This window comes from Salmo salar, chromosome 15 (genome assembly GCF_965601325.2).
Source record: "Salmo salar chromosome 15, fSalSal1, whole genome shotgun sequence".
Lineage (NCBI taxonomy): Eukaryota > Metazoa > Chordata > Actinopteri > Salmoniformes > Salmonidae > Salmo > Salmo salar.
In genome coordinates, this window is record NC_138305.1 from 58,772,693 (window position 1) to 58,796,420 (window position 23,728).

The window sequence follows — 23,728 nt, forward strand, 5'->3', positions numbered from 1 at the left end:
ACTGAAGTATAATTACAAGCATTTCATAAGTGTCAAAGGCTTTTATTGACAATTACATGAAGTTGATGCAAAGAGTCAATATTTGCAGTGTTGACCCTTTCTTTTTCAAGACCTCTGCAATCTGCCCTGGCATGCTGTCAATTAACTTCTGAGCCACATCCTGACTGATGGCAGCCCATTCTTGCATAATTAATGCTTGGAGTTTGTCAGAATTTGTGGGTTTTTGTTTGCCTCTTGAGGATTGACCACAAGTTCTCAATGGGATTAAGGTCTGGGGAGTTTCCTGGCCATGGGCCCAAAATATCGATGTTTTGTTCCCCGAGCCACTTAGTTGCCTTATGGCAAGGTGTTCCATCATGCTGGAAAAGGCATTGTTCGTCACCAAAGTGTTCCTGGATGGTTGGGAGAAGTTGCTCTCGGAGGATGTGTTGGTACCATTCTTTATTCATGGCTGTGTTCTTAGGCAAAATTGTAAGTGAGCCCACTCTCTTGGTTGAGAAGCAACCCCACACATGAATGGTCTCAGGATGCTTTACTGTTGGCATGACACAGGACTGATGTTAGCGCTCACCTTGTCTTCTCCGGACAAGCTTTTTTCCGGATGCCCCAAACAATTGGAAAGACGATTCATCAGAGAAAATGACATTACCCCAGTCCTCAGCAGTCCAATCCCTGTACCTTTTGCAGAATATCAGTCTGTCCCTGATGTTTTTCCTGGAGAGAAGTGGCTTCTTTGCTGCCCTTCTTGACACCAGACCATCCTCCAAAAGTCTTCACCTCACTGTGCGTGCAGATGCACTCACACCTGCCTGCTGCCATTCCTGAGTAAGCTTTGTACTGGTGGTGCCCCGATCCCGCAGCTTAATCAACTTTAGGAGATGGTCCTGGCGCTTGCTGTACTTTCTTGGGTGCCCTGAAGCTTTCTTCACAACATTTGAACCGCTCTCCTTGAAGTTCTTGATGATCCGATAAATGGTTGATTTAGGTGCAATCTTACTGGCAGCAATATCCTTGCCTGTGAAGCCCTTTTTCTGCAAAGCAATGATGACGGCACATGTTCTTTGCAGGTAACCATGGTTGACAGAGGAAGAACAATGATTCCAACACCACCCTCCTTTGAAGCTTCCAGTCTGTTATTCGAACTCAATCAGCATGTCAGCGTGATCTCCAGCCGTGTCCTCGTCAACACTCACACCTGTGTTAACGAGAGAATCACTGACATGATGTCAGCTGGTCCTTTTGTGGCAGGGCTGAAATGCAGTGGAAATGTTTTTGGGGGGGATTCAGTTCATTTGCATGGCAAAGAGGGACTCTGCAATTAATTGCAATTCATCTGATCACTTCATTACATTCTGGAGTATATGCAAATTGCCATCATACAAACTGAGGTAGCAGACTTTGTGAACATTTATATTTGTGTCATTCTCAAAACTTTTGGCCATGACTGTAGAACCCTTTCTACATCGGGTTCTACTTCTACCAGAAACCATAAAGGGTCCTCCTATGGGGATAGCCGGAGAACCCTTCTCGAAAAAACATGTCTATAAGAGTAGCATCTTACCCTCACCCTGAGGTCACTGATGTCACACTCAATCCCCTCTATCAAACCAACCAAGAGGAGCCCAACTCGATTAACTGACTTAAAAATGCACCGCTGCAAGAGTGGGATGGTCTCAATATTTGGGTGTTTATTGATCACAGCAGTCGATATTCATGAATGGTGAAAGGAGATCCTGGGGACTGTTGATGCCTCATACCGTAAAACTTAAATTAATAATTGCCCGGGCATTTATTGGCTTAAATCACTGAACGCAACAGACTCTTATTGGAGACAGGCTTCTATTTGAGCCAGGTGTCTAATTCCTTAATGCACACAACTGTTGTTCATTTGCATAGTTAATTATTTATTTAGAGCATTCACTTCCATCCAGCATTTTAATTCATTTATTCATTTCCTGCACTAATGTGTTATCATTTACCCACAGTGTCACGTTTCTTTAGTCTTAACATGCCTCTATTTGGAAGGAAAAAAACGTCCGCACTTTTGGCAGTTCTTACTTTCGCCACTAGAGCGTGATCGGACGATTTCTGGGGGTCTGTACTCCCAGAGTTGTTGACTGTTTTGGTGCTTGCCAGTTAGCTACATGTCAAGGGTTAGCTATCAGTTCTCAGCTTAGCAGCCAATTGGTAGCGCTTTCTTTCTGACGACAAAAACTGATTGGCATCCTTTTTTTCTTTCTTCATTATTTCATTATCTAATGTAACAAATCAAACATTAAACCTCGTAAACAAATCATGGTAATTCATTGTAACCTAGTAAAAAATTGGTTTAGACCCGCCGTTTATTTGAAACAGCCGTTTATTTGCTGAAATGTGTGCTGTTGCTCAGCTATTAAAAGGGACAGGCGGTTATTTGAGACTGCGTTTAATTGCACTTTTATCGTATATCGCAGTCGAATGAGCAGTGTTGGGAGTAGGGAACTACATGTAGTGGTGATCCTAACTGACCTAAAACAGGGCATTTTTACTGGGATTAAATGTCAGGAATTGTGAAAAACTGAGTTCAAATGTATTTGACTAAGGTGTATGTAAACTTCCGACTCCAACTGTATATGCTATATAAACAAGGAAGCGAGAGCAGCTAATATTTTACCAACAGTAAGCTTGGTCGTCATGGCCTGACATGAAAATCAGACAGTAAATTCTCTGACAGACAGCACCCGGCAGACAGGGTGACCCAATCATTTTCAATGAAGGCTGGACGGGATTCTGCTCTATTATTATTATTATTATTTTATTTATTTTTTTGGTGATTACGATCTTGTCTCATCGCTGCAACTCCCCAATGGGCGATGGTCGAGTCATGCGTCCTCCAAAACATGACCCGCCAAGCCGTGCTTCTTAACACTCGCTTAACCCGGAAGCCAGCCGCACCAATGGGTCGGAGGAAACACCGTTCAACTGACGACCTTGGCCAATTGTGCGCCACGCTATGAGACTTCCGGTCACGGCCGGTTATGATACAACCAGGGAACGAACCCCAGGCTGTAGTGACGCCGCAACACTCAGGCGGCCCTCTGCTCTATTTTTCAAGCGGCGCTGTCGTTGTTGACCAATCACAGTAGGAAACATAATTTGCCCACTCTAGCTAGCTAGCTAGCTGGCTAACACTATCATTTTAGTCATGTTGAACAATAAAAATCATTGTTTTCTAATCCATTTTGTTTTTATTAATAATTTCTGTTGCATGTAACTATGTTTTTATGTATTCGATTTGTTTCAGCCATCATTTCTTTGCATGTCTATAATGTTTGTTTATTTCGTTGCTATGGTCACTGGCTGCTGTCACCCTTGTGTGTGTGTGAAGGCACTGGTAGCTTTGACTAGAGGGACAAGTGGTGTGTACTCGACACTGTGATATTCCGCTGGCTGTTTGAAATGCGCTTAAAGGACCGTGGCTGGCCGTTGACAGCCACAGACCTCAAGCATATTAATAACTTAACTGCACGGGCACAACAAAGATATTTTGATGAAACAAGAATCTACTTGGCATATTTCTTAGTACGGTTTGAACAAACAAATCACTTGCTGGGTCATAGTTTTTAATAGCCGTTATCATATTATCTCACTGTCAAATATTCAAACAAAACTAACATCTCGCTAGCTGTCAGTTGAAGATTCAGACAAACAAATCACATATTCTAATCAATGGTTTTCACAATATCTCATTATCACTGTAGAAAACAATGAGTGATATCTAACTAAGGGAAGAGCTGCGAAGGTAGGATAAAGAATGTGTGCATGTGTCAGACAGACAGAGATAAAACCAGAGCGAGAGAATAGGAGAGAGAGAACGAGAGAGCAGGAGACAGGAGTGGACGAGAGAGCGGGAGAGAGAGAGAGGAGAGCAGAGACCTGTGCTGCGGTCTGGTGTGTTCTGTTCTGTGGAGATAAAGACTGTCTGTCTGTTCCACCATCAGCCATCTGTAGAATGCTCTAGTCCACATCAAATGTTGATTGAACAGAGCCTCTAGCACAGGAAAACAATAACATACATATTTCACACGTACAACTCTCTGTGTGCACCAATCGCTCACTCAAAGCTTCTCAACAATGAAAGATAAACAACACAGCGAGAGATATGAGGAGATGCTCTGTCATCCTTCGAATTTGTGGAAACATACTTGTACAGTACAAACAGTTGTAGTGTATAATATAACGTTGGTGTGTAGAGTGATTTTTTTCTTCATCCCTGTTGTTGGGCCTTTCCCTTTGCTTTCTTCCACTGACATCCTGAGGGAGCATACTGTAGCAGTTATTCAAATTAGGTGTGCAGTATTCTCTCTGTGTGTGTGAACCGTTTCAGGTGATTTGAATGAACGGTGTCAGGGAGGATTTTGAATAATGGGCGCATGCAGAAATAGGCCAACATAAACGTTATAAATAACGTCACCTCGGAGAGAAGGATTAGCTTCATCATACTCTCTACCGTTTCACCTCATATACTGTGAAACTACCTCTGCTAGGCTACACGTTCGGAGCTGTATAATAGGGCAGCCGTTGGCTTTTGTTACATGCGAGTTCAAACAAGGATACAGGATGTGTGATGAGAGACTGGCTAGAAGTGAAGTTTGCTTTGTCACATTTGTGTTTCTGAGTGTAGGAAGCATCCCTTCTTTCTGACTGTTTGACTTTTTGTGAATGAGGTCCAACAGCTTAGAGAGGAAATGAACAGAGATCTGTGCCACTGTGTGTGTGTGCGTGCACCGTAGCCTGTAGCAGTGGAAAATAAGCAATACTAATCAGAATTCACAAAGAGGAGCAGGGCCAACAGGGCTAACCCAAGCAACAACAAATATTTTTGTCCAGAGTTGCTCCCCTCCTCAGAAAGGTAACGGATAGATTCTAGTCATACAACAGCCGTAAATCCATCAGAGTCTGGCAGCGGTTTTTATCTTTTCATCCCTCTTTCACTGTTGATGCTCAGAAAGCGTGTCACCTTCATCAGAGGAAGCCTGGCATCTTTTGTTCCAATGTCTAAGTTCCCAGTCTACCATACAGGCATGTCTGGCAGGTCATCATTGTTCACTTTCACTTTTTTTCCGTTCGTTTTTTCATCGATTTGACCCTTTTCCATCTTAAGCCTGTTAGAAAATACAAACTAGTGTGAAGGCACCAGAACAGGAATGTGCCTGGCATTTTAACCAAGGAGAGACTGTCAGTGTCCATTTCTCAAACTGTCACCTGCAGGAAATCCCATAGAAGATATACCAAGAGAGACACAACGACACGTCCTATTGTGAAAGTACAGTAGAGAAATTGTGACAACTCATCGAGGAAATACGACAGCAGAGGAAGTCGGTGACACATCTCATTATGGAAGGCGCTGTTTCCAAATGACTGATTGATTAAACTGTCAGAGCGGTAGAGAGTGGAGCACCTCTGAGACTTAGATGAGACCTGTTCCGGTCCAGCCCTGAAAACTGATAAATCATTTCCGAGTCATTGCGATGTCAAGACATCATATCAATATTGCCCTGTCCTTCTTCTCTGAGGGACAATGACAGTCCTCTCTGCATGCCTACACTGGCATCGATTTCTGTGCCATGTTTATGAAGTCTATGAGTCATCCTGTTCTACACTCACACACACACACACACACACACACACACACACACACACACACACACACACACGCGCACACACACACACACACACACACACACACACACACACACACACACACACACACACACACACACACACACACACACACACACACACACACACACACACACACACACACACACACACACACACACACACACAGAGTGTTACGTCCAACTGGCTGAACACAAGGCAGAGTGCGTGGAGGGAAACAACAGCTAACAACGACAGATAATCACAGTAATTATACAGCAGGAAAAGGTCTGCAATCCCCAAAAAGCTATCAAAATAAACTGTCACACTCAATCATGTCTGAAAATGATAATGTCCCGTGAAATAGTGTCATTAGACAAATGGCATGACACCATGCTATGGCTGACATGATAGAAAGAACGAGGGAGAAGAGGGAGATTGTTTCCCGGAAAGCAAACTCATCAATTTCTCTCTTTGGCTCTCATAACCAACCGTCCTAAATTTACTGGCCAGCCCTCCAGGTTTTCTCCTGCCTCACCCCTCTCTATCTCTCTTGCTCTCTTGTGCACTCTTCATCACTCTCTCTGTATCTCTCCCTCTAGCTCTCTGTCTGCCTGCCTCTCTCTCCATCGTTCTCATCACCATTTTCCTATAACTTGCCATCCCTCTCGCTCTCCCTCCACCAGTACCGCCTACCCATATCTCTCCCTCTTTCCCTCTCTCTTGTCTATACGTTTTCTGTGGGTGTATTGGCTGTAGATTTACATCCGTCTCTGTCCCATAGTGCTGACTAAAGGAGCAGCTCCAGCTAAGGAATCCAACAGAACTGCACAGTCTGGGAACTCTGTTATGATGGAGGCAAGACATGGTGTGTGTGTGGGGGATTCAACATGTGGATATATTATTGGTTAAAGTCCATTACTCTGATACTAAAACCTATGTTATTACTACTGTATCGACCAACCACAACTACTACATTGACATTTTAGTCATTAAGCTCTTATCCAGAGCGACTTATTGCATTCATCTTAAGATCACAGTTGTAAGTAACATTTTTCTCAATACAGAAGTTATCAGCTAAGTCAGTGCTGGTAGGAAAAGGCAAGTGCAAGGTTACATTTTTTTTTGGGGGGGGGGGTTTATAAGACTGAGATGTCTTATTTAACATACTCTTTGAAGATGTAGGGTTTCAGACGTTTCAGAAGATGGGCAGGGACTCTGCTGTCCTAGCTTCAGGGGGAAGCTAGTTCAACCATTGGGGTGCCAGGACAGAAAATAGTTTTGACTAGGCTAAGTGGGAGCTGACCTCCCGTAGGGATGGGATGGCTAAGAGACCAGAGGTGGCAGAACAGAGTGCTCGGGTTGGGATGTAGGGTTTGAGCATAGCCTGAAGGTAGGGAGGGGCAGTTCCCATTGCTGCTCCGTAGGCAAGCACCATGGTCTCTTGTAGTAGATGATAGCTTCTACTGGAAGCCGGTGGAGTGTATGGAGGAGCGGTGTGACATGAGAGAACTAGGGAAAGTTGAACATCAGACTGGTTGCGGCTATCTGGATAACTTGTAGGGGTTTGATGGCACAAGCGGGGAGCCCAGTCAACAGAAAGTTGCGGTAGTCTAGATGGGATATGACAAGTGACTGGATTAGGACCTGATCCGCTTCCTGTCTGAGGAAAGGTTGTACTCCATAGATGTTGTAGAGCATGAACCTGCAGGAGCGAGTCACTGCTTTGATGTTTACAGAGAACGACAAGGTGTTGTCCAGGGTCACGCCAAGGTTCTTTGCACTCTGGGAGGTGGACACTGTGGATTTATCGACTGTGATGGAGAGGTCTTGGAGCGGGCAAGCCTTCCCCAGGGGGAAGATCAGCTCCGTCTTGTCAAGGTTGAGCTTGAGGTGGTGGCCGACATCCAAGTTGAGATATCTGCCAGGCACGCAGAGATGCGTGTCGGCACCTGTGTGTCAGAAGAGGGAATGAGAAAAGTAGTTGAGTGTCATCCGATAGCAATGATAGGAGAGACCATGAAAGGACATGACGGAGCCAAGTGACTTGGTGTATAGAGAAAAGAGAAGAGGGCGTAGAACCGAGATCTGGGAGAAATCACTAGTATGAGCACATGGTGCAGACACAGAACCTCTCCACGCCACCCTGTAGGAGCGACGTGCCAGGTAGGATGCAATCCAGGAGTGTGCAGCGCCTGAGACGCCCAGCCCTGAGACGGTGGAGAGGAGGATCTGACGATTCATGATGTCCAAGGCAACGGATAGATTCTAGGAGGATGTGAACAGCAAAGAGAGAGTCAGCTTTGGCAGAGCGGAGAGCCTCCGTAAGGAGAGCAGTCTCAGTTGAGTGACCCGTCTTGAAGCCTGACTGGTTAGGGTCAAGAAGATAGTTCTGAAAGAGAAGTGTTTTGGAAAGAAAAGAAAGAAGGGATACCGGTCTGTAGTTTTTTACTTCAGAGGGGTCGTGTGTTGGTTTCTTGAGGAGGGGAGCAACTCTGGCCAATTTGAAGTCAGAAGGGACGCAGCCATTGGTCAGGGATGAGTTGATGAGGGAAGTGAGGAATGGGAGAAGGTCTCCAGACATAGTCTGGAGAAGGGAAGAGGGGATGGGTTCGAGTAGTCAGGTTGACAGGCAGCTGGACATCACTAGTCACAGGATTTCATCTGGAGAGAGAGGGGAGAAAGAGGTCAAGGCTTAGGGTAGTTCTGTGTGAATGGGGCTAGTGAACTCAGTAGGCTGAGTGAATGAGGTGTGGATGTCATCAACCTTTTTTCAAAGTGGTTGACAAAGTCATCTGCAGAGAAGTAGGGGGAAGAGGTGGAGGGTTAAGGAGTGAGGAGAAGGTGGAAAAGAGTTTCCCAAGCTTGGAGGCAGAGGCTTGGAATTTAGAGTGAACTAAATCATCTTTAGTGGCAGATTTAGAAGAACAGAAGGTAGAGAGGAGGGAGTGAAAGGAAAATGGGTCCTCTGGAAATTGTGTTTTTTTTTCTCATTTTCTCCTGTTCTGTGAGCACGCAATGAGTCACTCAGCCATGGAGCAGGAGGGGAGGGTCGAGCCGGCCGGGAAGAAAGGGGACAGTGGGAGTCAAAGGAGGTGGAAAGGGAAGGAGAATAAGGTCGAAGAGGCAGTCAGGAGACGGAGGGAGAAGGATTTAGCAGAAGGAAGAGATGATAGGATAGAAGAAGAGAGAGTACTGGAAAAGCCAACTGACATTTACTCCTGAGTTGGTGACCGGTTGCCCCCTCGACAACCACTGTGATTATTATTATTTGACCCTGCTGGTCATCTATGAACATTTGAACATCTTGGCCATGTTCTGTTATAATCTCCACCCGGCACAGCCAGAAGAGGACTGGCCACCCCTCATAGCCTGGTTTCTTCCAAGGTTCTGGCCTTTCTAGGGAGTTTTTCCTAGCCACCGTGCTTCTACACCTGCATTGCTTGCTGTTTGGGGTTTTAGGCTGGGTTTCTGTACAGCACTTTGTGACATCAGCTGATGTAAGAAGGGCTTTATAAATAAATTTGATTGAAGAGAAAGAGCAACAATTGTGATGGCACATGTACACCTGCGTAGGGGCTGAGTGGTTAGGGTTGGAGGAGAGAGGGAGAGAAAATGAAAAAAGTAGTGATCAGAGATCTGGAGGGGTTGCAGTGAGATGAGGTTAAGCATATTGCCTGACTTGTGAGGGGTAGGGGACTGGAAAAGGGTGAGGTCAAAAGAGGCAAGGAGGGGAAAGAAATATGTGGAAAGAAAGGTGTAGAATTCAGGCGTTTGGAGATGAAGTCGCCCTGTATGATGAGCTGTGAGCCATCGTCTGGAAAGTAGCTTATCAAGGTGTCAATCTCATTGAGGAAGACCTAGTGGGTGATAGATGACAACAATGTTAAGCTAGATTGGACAAGTGACATGAGGAGATGGACAGGTGAGAGAGGAGGAAAAGAGAAAATCTTCATTTAGGAGAAATTAGTAGCCCTGTGCCACCACCATGACGACCAGATGCTCTAGGTCTATGAGAGAACACATAGTCAGATAACGAGAGAGCAGCCGGAGTAGCAGTGTTCTCTGGGGTAATCCATGTCTCTGTCAGGGCCAAAAAGTGAAGGGACTGACCACAGATTGGCAGTTTCAAAGGCTGCCAAAGACTAGGATGTCCACATGGGTTGTGCGTGCAGGGTACACTAGATTAGAAGGGTTGAAACCATGGGGTGGGGCGCATCTGTAAAACCTACAGTGACAGGAGTAAATAGGCATGGAAATCACACACATACTTGACAAACCTACAAAAGAGCAAAATTAGATAATCTGAAAATAACTAGGTAACATACCCAAGTAAGAGAGTGGTGTGAAGCCTTCCTCTCTTTCCTTCCTCGAGTAACATCGCAGAACAATTCTGCAGAATGTCTTTGTTTTGGCGACAGTCTTCGTTTTGGGAGACAACACCACCGCCTGACAAGACTGCCGCTTACTGTAGCCGCTGAAAAACTGGGAGCGACTAAAGTACTAACACTAATTGTAGGGCCCTATAAACGCGGACGGAATCACGGAATCCAGACATTAAAATGGAATTCAACAATATCATAACATTTATTGAACTTAGTAGGGAATCAAATAAATGTTTATCATAAGACATGAACAGAGTGCACCAGTGATTCGTATTTCCTCCAAATTTCTGAAGAGGCAAAGAGAATTCCCCGTCTGTGTATGTGCAGTGTGCGCGTCTAACACTTTGTGTAGCCGTTAGCAATGATGCTAATGAAAAATCTTCTGGTAGATGCACTGGAATTAAAGGGTAACTACACCCAAAAATCGGTCTCTTGATGTGGTTTAAGCATTATTGTGGACTTAGAACGTCCAATTTTGAGGTCGAAAACATGAAAAACATGAACAAATAAAAGTTATTTTACGGCCCTATAATTGCTGATTGCCTAGCAGAGGTGAAGAAAAATACCCCCTCCAACAGACACAGCCACCAAATTATCAGTCACAAATGGACCTGAAACCAGTCCAAGTCAATGGTCCAACACTTCACAGCCACAAGTACTGAGCATTCAGCAGTTCAAAGCAATGATAAAGTAGGAAGCTAGGTAGACGGCTAGCACTTAACTAGAATTACCCTATCCGGACTATATCAACAACAACACTTATTGAAAATCAAAAAGGCTACTCTTGCAGAGATTAGCTGCCTTCCCAGGCTGTAGATGAGCACAGCTGCAAATACTACAATAAGCTGAAGGGTAAGTCATTAACACATTTCTTATTCTATTCAATTCTATAATACTCTGTTCAAATCTACGTAGTGCAACTATACTATGCACAAAACAATCTTTGCCTCACCACCAACTGTAACTGAGAGACATGCCATTTAGTGAGAGGCTGAGATCTGAAACTGGAGTGTCCCTAGAGAAACCTTCCACCCTTCTCCCTGACCTTACCCTCCTTCACAACACACGCACGCGCCTGCACGCACGCATGCACGCACATGCACAAACACGCATGCACACGCACGAATGCATGCGCAATACGCACGGGCACACACAGCTCAAATAACCTGAATGGAGCGCAAACATCAGATGAGATCGATAACAAAAGCAGCTCATATAAAATCTGAAGAAGGAATAAGAGACGACTGCACCTGGCATTTCAAGGCTACCATGGCAACTAGACCAAATGGCTGTTCATTTTGGTGAGGTCCGTCAAACACTCCAGATTGCGCAACTCTTTCCTGAGAAGCGCTCTCCACCAATGGGAGAAGACTTTATTTATACCCTTCACAGAGGCACCTGTTGCTTGTTGGGCAGTGAAGGAATGTGTGTGTGTGTGTGTCAGTGTGTCACACACCATATGTAAACTCTATAGGCAAATGTGCTGTGCGCTGATAATGACTGAGATAGGCTGTTCTCTAGTTGCCATGACACTGCCTATGGAACGACAGGGATATGTAAACTAGCCAACAACATTGGCCGTAGCGTACAGAGGTGTGTGTCATGTTAATCCTCTGTTAAGACAATATCGGTGATGAGTGATGACTGAACTTTTGGCCTGGTGGTGTTTGTTGTGTGTGTGTGTGTGTGTGTGTGTGTGTGTGTGTGGTGTGTGTGTGTGTGTGTGTGTGTGTGTGTGTGTGTGTGTGTGTGTGTGTGTGTGTGTATGTGTGTGTGTGTGTGTGCACATTTGTGCATTTATGTGATTCTGAGGGGTGCGGATTAGGTCTGGTCGGGTTGAGGGAGTACACACGGGGACATAAAACGAGACAAATGGACTTGGAGACACACACACTAACATCTCAGAATTATGACCGCGTGAGTTTACATACCGGCGGTCTGTTTAAGAATACAACATGGCAGAGAGACACAGATGCTGGGATGCTGGACTCATTCACACACACGCATGCATGCACAGACACACACATGCACACAGCAGGCCCACAGCGGTCCCACAGTGCCACGACTCAGTGCCAAGATCTCTCTCACTGAGCAGTTTGAGGATTTGGGCACGTTCTTCAGTTTTGCACTGAAACATAGCCAGATGTCTTGATCCCACTCAACCACATACAAACACCTGGACAACTACCACCGCTGAAAAACGTAAGCCCCTTTAAACAAAACTGCCTGACAGTCTCCCTGTAAGACTTAATCTAAGTGACACAAATAGAGGCAATCGTGACTGTGCTTGTGAGACAGGCTTTTATAAAAAATGTATGCACGCACGCACGCACACACGCACGCACGCACACACAGTGTACAGGACAGTGCACGTGTAAGGACGTGGGCTACTACTAGTGCAACTGTCACGGTTTTCGTCGGTAATGGAGGACCAAAACGCAGCAGGTATGTGTAAGCTCATCTTGACATTTATTAACTTCCAAAATGAACGTACGAAAATAACAAAACAAGAGAACGAACGATTAATAGACAGTCTGGCAAGGCACACAGCTAACTAGATAAACATAGAAATACGTAAACAAAGATCATAACCCAAAAACACTAAATCAAACACCCTTTTTCCAAAACACCACCCCGAACCACATAAAACAAATACCCTCTGCCACGTCCTGACCAAACTACAATAACAATTAACCCTTATACTGGCCAGGACGTGACAGCAACAGCTTGTAACGGTACGTTTATCACGGTATGCAAAGAATACAAAGCACACACCTTCAAAACCAAGGCAGGGACCTCACATCAGATACTATCACCATACTTACGTGTCTATACAATATGTGTTACCATTCTATATGTATCACGATTGCAATTCGACACAGCTATTGTATTGCGATTCGCTGTTCCAGACATATTGCACTGTACTGTCTGTCTGCTGCAGAGGGACAAGAGAAAGCCGTAATAAAAACACGTTTTGATCAGTCACGGAAATAAAAGAACTGAAAACATGTTGCCTCACCATTTAAAAAGAAGATTGAGGCCAAAGTATAAGAGGGGAAATACAGATTTTTATTTTAAAAATCTGTAGAATCGATAATCAAAATAATATCGCGTCACAATACTACTGTATCGATCCCCCCCCCATCCATACTTCACAAATACACATTGTAACAGTACGTTAACACTGCATATACAGGATGTGCAGGCATGTACACACACATACTGTACAAATACACATCCTCTTCCAGACACTGTGTCAGTGTCTCACACTGTGTTCCTACAGGTAGATGCTCTGACAGTGTGTTAGGGAGAAATATAGTTTGTTGATAGTACACTCTCAGAAAAAAATGGTACGGTTAGGGTACAGTATTGTTGCCGGGGATACAAAAATATTTGTAAAAAACACACAATTTACCTTCAGAGGTACACATATAATCTCACATGGTACTGTTTGGTACCTTTTAGGGTACATGCAGATAATCTAGTATAATGGTACATTTTTGTTCACAATATTTTGAATATAAAGGTACAGTCATCACACACTCTCAAAAACCACACCCATCACTATCATATTTCCCAGTATGTCCTATTGCAGGTTGATAAAAAAATATTCAATGTGTGTTTTTGCATGCTCATTGATTGATTGATCTTATGCTACACAAAGATAAATAACATACGTCTAAATGCAGATTGCAGGTGATTAACAGGAGTTCCAGACCATGGTTTTGGGGGTAAACTAGGCTGTTAAAGTATGGCTTTATGACATACAGTATGTCATCTATTGTCATAAAAAGTTGAATTTCAAATATAAAATATTCACTTAGGCACTCATTAGGTGAAGGTTATAGGCCTGAAGGTATCTGAATGCAACAAACATGTCTCTGTCACTAGCAAACACAGTCATGGGTAGTACTGGTAACTAAAATTCACTTGAAAGGCACCCTGGGAAATATGTAAATAAGGCATTACACCCTGCAGTGTTGAACAACAGCCAAAAACCTTTTAGAGCTACATTTTTGCCACTTAAAAGGAACAAGCTACTTTGTCCCTGTGGTGGTACCCTAAAAAGGCAAATGTGTACCTTTTCCAAAGGTACGCTTTTGTACCTTTACTATCTTGTCCCCTACAGTACACTATTGTCTCTTTTAAGGTACAAATTGCAAGGGTACAATAATGTACTTAGAACCAAAGGTAATTATGTGGTAAGTATAAATCAGGGCCAGTAGCAAGCTGTCTGTATTTATATACTGCAGAGGGCAGAAGTGATGACTTGCTGGCTTTATATTATCTACGTGTCTGGAGGTGTGTGTGTGTGTGTGTGTGTGTGTGTGTGTGTGTGTGTGTGTGTGTGTGTGTGTGTGTGTGTGTGTGTGTGTGTGTGTGTGTGTGTGTGTGCGTGCGTGTGCCTCAGCAGAGCCAGTCAGAGTTAGAGCCATTGATTTTGTGTTGGAACAGATGGAGGTATTTCACTATACCACCTGGGCAGGGACAGGACTGCTGACTGAGACGCCACCTCCATACACACACACACACACACACACACACACACACACACACACACACACACACACACACACACACACACACACACACACACACACACACACACACACACACACACACACACACACACACACACACACACACACACACACACACACCTCTGGTCTTTTCCCGCTGTCTTTACTAATAGCCTCCGCTCTTAGGGGATAGTTGCTATATATTTTCCCCTCTCCTCTGACTGGTTCCTGTACTAAGGAAAGATGTGACCCTGGTGGTTTCTAGGGATAGCTGCCTGTGTAAATGTCACTAATTCAGCTCAGATCACATCCCACATAGGATTGCAGTAAGAAGGTAAAGCTAGTACGAGTCTAGCAACGGACAGCCAAGAGCCACTCAAACAATATAATGCTCATGACTTGTGTGTTGTTGTTGTTATTGATTATGAGGGGAAGTGGGGACAGGAAGTAGATGCCAACTCCAGTTCTATCCCAGCAAAACCCACCCTGTGCAGGACATTGACCACTGACCTGTAAGTATGTCCTGCCTAACCTGCTTAGGGTAGTATTTTAGGAGTGGTGCTAGAATGCTGCGTCTACAGTTCCATAGAGCAACATTATCTCTCAGTGCTACAATATGGACAACCCAATTCCTTCTAAAGGTATTTCCATCTAAATGAAGAGTATCTCTAACATTTCTGCCCTTACAAATAAACAACTGTTTCCTGCTTCAACCAATGTTCTCTTGACTCTGAAAAGGACACGGGATGTCACCAAAAGTGTAACTGTTGGTTATTATCTTCAATCTGTGAAATGCCTTTGTTATTATCTTCTTCTGTGTCATATCTTTGTTCTTACCTTGTTCTGGTCAGTCCAGTACAGGAAGTAGCCCTGGGGGTCGACTCGTAAGGTCACAGGGGTCACCGTAGTGGAGTCCTGTTGAGAGAGAGAAAAGCATTCAATTTGTGAGAGATAGAAATGTGTGTGCTGAACAGAGCATACGTTGTTAAAGTGTGTGTATCCTTTTGTTGCGTGATTGAACGCGACAGAGAGCTGCTTCCGTTTCACTGTGCTTAAAACAGCGGGCTCTGATTGAAACAGGAGAGAGCTGCCGCGGGTTCTGATTGAAACAGGAGAGAGCTGCCGCGTGCGTGTGATTGAAACAGGAGAGAGCTGCCGCGTGCGTGTGATTGAAACAGGAGAGAGCTGCCGTGTGCGTGTGATTGAAACAGGAGAGAGCTGCCGTGTGCGTGTGATTGAAACAGGAGAGAGCTGCCGCGGGTTCTGATTGAAACAGGAGAGAGCTGCCGCGTGGGTGTGATTGAAACAGGAGAGAGCTGCCGCGTGCGTGTGATTGAAACAGGAGAGAGCTGCCGCGTATGCTATTGTCTTTCCGACACCATCCTACAAAAGGACAACACCAAGGCATTATGTCCCCACACACACACAGTGACAGTCCCAGTCCAGGGCTGTCTTTACACACCGTAGCAAAGACAGATACTGTTGTCTGCTTCTATAAAAAGCTGTGGTGTTTCTGTCCATAGTTGCCAGCCCAGCACACCACTCAGCTGAACACACTGACTGATTGTCTTCCTGTCTGCCTGTCCTAGGCCTGATGAATCATACAGGAATACATACAGTACAATTGGACACACTGTAAAGCTGGGACTCTTCAAAAGGATTCCACAATATCGCCCATGCTGCATCAGAGAATCAGACATAATAGATTCTGAAAAAAGTGTCTAAGACAAGGTCAGCTTCCCAAATGGCACCCTATTCCCTGTATAGTGCACTACTTTTGACCAGAGTCCACAGCCGCCCTTTTAAAATGGTATAGGTCTACTACTGTATGCTGTTCACTATGTTAAAGGTTGTATGCGTGCTATGACATCATGTTAGGGGGCAGATTACATACACTGAAGAAAAAAAATGGAAACGCAACATGCAACAATTTCAAGGATTTTACTGAGTTTCAGTTCATATAAGGAAATCAGTCAAATCTATCTAATCTATGGATTTCCCATGACTGGGAATACGGATATGCATCTGTTGGTCACAGCTACCTTAAAAAAAGGTAGGGGAGTGGATTAGAAGACCAGTCAGTATCTGGTGTGACCACCATTTGCCTCATGCAGCGCCATACATTTCCTTCGCATAGAGTTGATCAGGCTTTTGATTGTGGCATGTGGAATGTTGTCCTTGTCCTCTTCAATGGCTGTGCAAAGTTGCTGGATATTGGCGGGAACTGGAACACACTGTCGTACACGTCGATCCAGAGCATCCCAAACATGCTCAATAGGTGACATGTCTGGTGAGTATGAGGTGATGGCAGCGGATGAATGGCACGATAATGGGCCTCAGGATCTCATCATGATAGCTCTGTGAATTCAAATTGCCATCGATAAAATGCAATTGTGTTCATTGTCCGTAGCTTATGCCTCCCCATACCATAACCCTACTGCCACCATGGGGAACATCGGCAAACTGCTCGGCCATCTGCCAGGTACAGCCGAAATCGGGATTCATCCGTGAAGAGCACACTTCTCCAGCGTGCCTGTGGCCATCGAAGGTGAGCATTTGCCTACTGAAGTTGGTTACAATGCCGAACTGCAGTCAGGTCAAGACCCTGGTGAGGACAACGAGCGTACAGATGAGCTGCCCTGAGACTGTGTCTGACAGTTTGCAGAAATTCACCTGTGTGATGACGATGCTGTTTAATCAGCTTCTTGATATGCCACATCTGTCAGGTGGATGGATTATCTTGGCAAAGGAGAAATGCTCACTAACAGGGATGTAAACAAATTTGTGCAGACAATTTGAGAGAAATAAGCTTTTTGTGCATATGGAGAATTTCTGAGATAATTTATTCCAGCTCATGAAACATGTTTATAATTTTGTTCAGTGTATATACTGTACCGCACTTGTGATTTTAAATATGGACTGTCTTGGTTACTAGGGGGTCAGTTACTAGTCCTGCACTAAAAAGCATATTCAATGGCAAATCCCTTTTTAGTCCAGGAGTAAGTTTAGCCTGGATCTGGGAAACTGGCCCAAGAGGTCTAGTATTTATAAGATTTATATGGCCTATAGCTGTCTGACTGGAAACAGAGGGTTGGCGGGTGAGAGATCATCATTGGGTTCTGGTCATCTGTAACAGGGTAACCTGAACTGGTGTTACCTGATGTACCCGCTGACTGCTCTAAACAGAATTGATTGCTATCGTATCAACCCTACTCTATTCCAGATAGACAGAGAAGGAGTGCGAGAGAGAGAAAGAAAGAGAAAAAGAAAGAGAAAGAAAAGAAAATCGCAAATGGTCAACTTACACACATGAAAAGCATGCCATGACTCATGAAAAATCAGATGAAAGATGCACTATATCGAGTACTGGTATTACGATGACAATAATGACACAAATTAAGTCTGTGCATGGCTAAGTGTTTGTCTTCAGCAGAATGCTAAAACTTTTAGACCTAAACTTCAGAGGATTTCATGGATGATGTTGTATATCGGACTGAGAGATCTAAAGATGATGGCTGGTCGCCAGTGACAATCTGCGTAACGATGTGAAAACAGCAATTTGGATCAGATTCTCCTCCCCTTAAAGGATAAGTAGATATATTTTTTCAACCAAATCTCTATTTTTGATGTGAATGGGATATTATATATACACTTTTATATATACATACACTTTTTGGGCGATATCACTAGAGGTCGACCGATTATGATTTTTCAACACCGAGACCGATTATTGGGGGGGGGGGGGGCAAAAACATGCCGAAACCGATTAATCGGCCGATTTTTATGTATATACTGCTCAAAAAAATAAAGGGAACACTTAAACAACACATCCTAGATCTGAATGAAAGAAATAATCTTATTAAATACTTTTTTCTTTACATAGTTGAATGTGCTGACAACAAAAATCACACAAAAATAATAAATGGAAATCCAATTTATCAACCCATGGAGGTCTGGATTTGGAGTCACACTCAAAATTAAAGTGGAAAACCACACTACAGGCTGATCCAACTTTGATGTAATGTCCTTAAAACAAGTCAAAATGAGGCTCAGTAGTGTGTGTGGCCTCCACGTGCCTGTATGACCTCCCTACAACGCCTGGGCATGCTCCTGACAAGGTGGCGGATGGTCTCCTGAGGGATCTCCTCCCAGACCTGGACTAAAGCATCCGCCAACTCCTGGACAGTCTGTGGTGCAACGTGGCGTTGGTGGATGGAGCGAGACATGATGTCCCAGATGTGCTCAATTGGATTCAGGTCTGGGGAACGGGTGGGCCAGTCCATAGCATCAATGCCTTCCTCTTGCAGGAACTGCTGACACACTCCAGCCACATGAGGTCTAGCATTGTCTTGCATTAGGAGGAACCCAGGGCCAACCGCACCAGCATATGGTCTCACAAGGGGTCTGAGGATCTCATCTCGGTACCTAATGGCAGTCAGGCTACCTCTGGCGAGCACATGGAGGGCTGTGCGGCCCCCCAAAGAAATGCCACCCCACACCATGACTGACCCACCGCCAAACCGGTCATGCTGGAGGATGTTGCAGGCAGCAGAATGTTCACCACGGCGTCTCCAGACTCTGTCACGTCTGTCACGTGCTCAGTGTGAACCTGCTTTCATCTGTGAAGAGCACAGGGCGCCAGTGGCGAATTTGCCAATCTTGGTGTTCTCTGGCAAATGCCAAACGTCCTGCACGGTGTTGGGTAAGCACAACCCCCACCTGTGGACGTCGGGCCCTCATACCACCCTCATGGAGTCTGTTTCTGACCGTTTGAGCAGACACATGCACATTTGTGGCCTGCTGGAGGTCATTTTGCAGGGCTCTGGCAGTGCTTCTCCTGCTCCTCCTTGCACAAAGGCGGAGGTAGCGGTCCTGCTGCTGGGTTGTTGACCTCCTATGGCCTGCTCCACATCTCCTGATGTACTGGCCTGTCTCCTGGTAGCGCCTCCATGCTCTGGACACTACGCTGACAGACACAGCAAACCTTCTTGCCACAGTTTGCATTGATGTGCCATCCTGGATGAGCTGCACTACCCTGCACTACCAGGGTTGTAGACTCCGTCTCATGCTACCACTAGAGTGAAAGCACTGCCAGCATTCAAAAGTGAACAAAACATCAGCCAGGAAGCATAGGAACTGAGAAGTGGTCTGTGGTCTCCACCTGCAGAACCACTCCTTTATTGGGGGTGTCTTGCTAATTGCCTATAATTTCCACCTGTTGTTTATTCCATTTGCACAACAGCATGTGAAATGTATTGTCAATCAGTGTTGCTTCTAAGTGGACAGTTTGATTTCACAGAAGTGTGATTGACTTGGAGTTACATTGTGTTGTTTAAGTGTTCCCTTTATTTTTTTGAGCAGTGTGTGTGTGTGTGTGTGTGTGTGTGTGTGTGTGTGTGTGTGTATATATATGTATATATATATATGTATATATATATATGTGTGTATATGTATATGTGTGTATGTAATAATGACAATTACAACAATACTGAATGAACACTTATTTTAACTTAATATAATACATCAATAAAATCAATTTAATCTCAAATAAATAATAAAACATGTTCAATTTGGTTTAAATAATGCAAAAACAATGTGTTGGAGAAGAAAGTAAAAGTGAAATATGTGCCGTGTAAAAAAGCTAACGTTTAAGTTCCTTGCTCAGAACATGAGAACATATGAAAGCTGGTGGTTCCTTTTAACATGAGTCTTCAATATTCCCAGGTGAGAAGTTTTAGGTTGTAGTTATTATAGGAATTATAGGACTATTTCTCTCTATACCATTTGTATTTCTTATACCTTTGACTATTGGATGTTCTTATAGGCACTTTAGTATTGCCAGTGTAACAATATAGCTTCCGTCCCTCTCCTCGCCCCTACCTGGGCTCGAACCAGGAACACATCGACAACAGCCACCCTCGAAGCAGCGTTACCCATCGCTCCACAAAAGCCGCGGCCCTTGCAGAGCAAGGGGAACAACTACTTCAAGGTCTCAGAGCGAGTGACGTCACCAATTAAAATGCTATTAGCGCGCACCCCGCTAACTAGCTAACCATTTCACATCAGTTACACTAGCATAATCTCGGGGGTTGATAGGCTTGAAGTCATAATCAGCTCAATGCTTGAAGCACAGCGAAGAGCTGCTGGCAAATGCACGAAAGTGCTGTTTGAATGAATGCTTACAAGCCTGCTGCCTACCACCGCTCAGACTACTCTATCAAATATCAAATCATAGACTTAATTATTAACATAATAACACACAGAAATAAGAGCCTTAGGTCATTAATATGGTGAAATCTGGAAACTATCATTTCGAAAACAAAACGTTTATGCTTTCAGTGAAATACGGAACCGTTCCGTATTTTATCTAACGGGTGGCATCCCTAAGTCTAGATATTGCTGTTACATTGCACAACCTTCAATGTTATGTCATAGTTATGTACAATTCTGACAAATTAATTACAGTCTTTGTTAGGAAGAAATGGTATTCACACAGTTCACAACGAGCCAGGCGGCCCAAACTGCTGCATATACCCTGACTCTGCTTGCACTGAACGCAAGAGAAGTGACACAATTTCCCTAGTTAAAACAAATTCATGTTAGCAGGCAATATTAACTAAATATGCAGGTTTAAAAATATATACTTGTGTATTGATTTTAAAGAAAGGCACTGATGTTTATGGTTAGGTACACATTGGTGCAACGATAGTTCTTTTTTCGCAAATGCGCTTGTTAAATCATCACCCGTTTGGCGAAGTAGGCTGTGATTCGCTGAGAAATTAACAGACACCGTATCGATTATATGCAACGCATGACACGTTAGATAAACTAGTAATATCATCAACCATGTGTAGTTAACTAGTGATTCTGTTAAGATTGATTGTTTTTTATAAGGTAAGTTTAATGCTAGCTAGCAACTTACCTTGGCTTCTTGCTGCACTCGTGTAACATGTAGTCAGCCTGTGGAGTGCAATGTAATCGGCTACAATCGCTGTTCAAAAATGCCGATTCCGATTGTTATGAAAACTTAAAATCGGCCCTAATTAATTGGCCATTCCGATTAATCGGTCGACCTCTAGATATCACTTGGTTTTGAGAAACTTACGCCAACCAGCGATAGACTTCCTCATCCTCGTTCTGCAGTGTCCAGGCGTGAATTAAACTAGAGCACGACCGATACATTGGTTGACCCATATTATCGGCCGATATTAACCTTTCACATAAATATTTGTACCTAAGAAGGTAAACTAAACAAGTGTTTTGTATTTACTTAAGTATTTATAGAGGATATAGTTGCTTTTTGTTGGTTATCATGTAAACCACAAATAAAAAGTTCTCAAATAATGTTCATTTTAATATGCAGTTAAGAAATCATAATTTAGTCCTTTGAGCACAATTTGTGTAAAAAAAAAATAGTTTTTCATTCCACCTCAACAAAAATAATAGCAGATATATTGGTAATCGGTCCCAAAAATCCCATATCGGTTGGGCTCTAAATAAAACATGATGAACATAAGCTCCAAAAACACCCTAATACGTCCTTTTAGAAACGGCAACCCTCTCAGTATAGTGATACAGGTCTTTAGATGTTGTACAAAAATAATTGTCATTCCAAACTTTATCTGCAACGTTATGTTCTATTTTGTGCAACTCACGCCATTTAATTTTTTTTTTTAAATAACTTTGATTGAAAAAATGTGATTTTATAAACTCAAAGATAATTCGTAAAAATCCAAATAACTTCACAGATCTTCATTGTAAAGGGTTTTAACACTGTTTCCCATGCTAAACAATTAATGAACATGCACCTGTGGAACGGTCATTAAGACACTAACAGCTTACAGACGGTAGGCAATTAAGGTCACAGCTATGAAAACTTAGGACACTAAAGAGGCCTTTCTATTGACTCTGAAAAACACCAAAAGAAATATGCCCAGGGTCCCTGCTCATCTGCGTGAACGTGCCTTAGGCATGCTGCAAGGAGGCATGAGGACTGCAGATGTGGCCAGGGCAATAAATTGCAATGTCTGTACTGTGAGATGCCTAAGACACCGCTACAGGGAGACAGGACAGACAGCTGATCATCCTCGCAGTGGCAGACCACGTGTAACAACACCTGCACAGGATTGGTACATTCGAACATCACACCAGCGGGACAGGTACAGGATGGCAACAACAACTGCCCGAGTTACACCAGGAACGCACAATCCCTCCATCAGTGCTCAGACTGTCCGCAATAGGCTGGGAGAGGCTGGATTGAGGGCTTGTTGGCCTGTTGTAAGGCAGGTCCTCACCAGACATCACCGCCAACAACATCGCCTATGGGCACAAACTCAACGTCGCTGGACCAGACAGGACTGGCAAAAAGTGCTCTTCACTGACTAGTCGCGGTACTGATTCACCAGGGGTGATGGTCGGATTTGCGTTTATCGTCGAAGGAATGAGCGTTACACCGGGGCCTGTACTCTGGAGCGGGATCGATTTGGAGGTGGAGGGTCCATCATGGTCTGGGGCGGTGTGTCATAGCATCATCGGACTGAGCTTGTTGTCATTGCAGGCAATCTCAACGCTGCGCATTACAGGGAAGACATCCTCCTGCCTCATGTGGCACCCTTCCTGCAGGCTCATCCTGACATGACCCACCAGCACGACAACGCCACCAGCCATACTGCTCGTTCTGTGCGTGATTTCCTGCAAGGCAGGAATGTCAGTGTTCTGCCATGGCCAGTGAAGAGCCCGGATCTCAATCCCATTGAGCACGTCTGGGACCTGTTGGATCAACGGGTGAGGGCTAAGGCCATTCCCCCCAGAAATGTCTGGGAACTTGCAGGTGCCTTGGTGGAGGAGTAGGATAACATCTCACAGCTAGAACTGGCAAATCTGGTGCAGTCCATGAGTAGGAGATGCCCTGTAGTACTTAATGCAGCTGGTGGCCACACCAGATACTGACTGTTACTTTTGATTTTGACCCCAACTTTGTTCAGGGACACATTATTCCATTTCTGTTAGTCACATGTCTGTGGAACTTGTTCAGTTTATGTCTCAGTTGTTGAATCTTGTTATGCTCATACACATATTTACACATGTTATTTTGCTGAAAATAACCGCAGTTGACAGTGAGAGGACGTTTCTTTTTTTGCTGAGTTTATATTGATGTCCCCACTGTCCCTGGCCACAGCTACA

The 23,728-nt window shown here is 44.2% G+C and overlaps 1 protein-coding gene across 4 annotated transcripts in view; it reads right to left on the minus strand.

Annotated features, from left to right (window-relative positions):
- Positions 1 to 23,728, minus strand: part of LOC106571556 (1-phosphatidylinositol 4,5-bisphosphate phosphodiesterase beta-1) — a 228,559-nt gene that overhangs the window by 202,087 nt on the left and 2,744 nt on the right. For all 4 annotated transcript variants that reach the window (XR_006759204.1, XM_045695874.2, XM_045695877.2 and 1 more), the window contains exon 2: positions 15,383 to 15,460. Coding sequence is in view for 3 of the 4 variants with exons in the window: in XM_045695874.2 (XP_045551830.1) it covers positions 15,383 to 15,460 (78 nt within the window). In the remaining variant the exon portion in view is untranslated. The remainder of the gene's footprint in view (positions 1 to 15,382; positions 15,461 to 23,728) is intronic.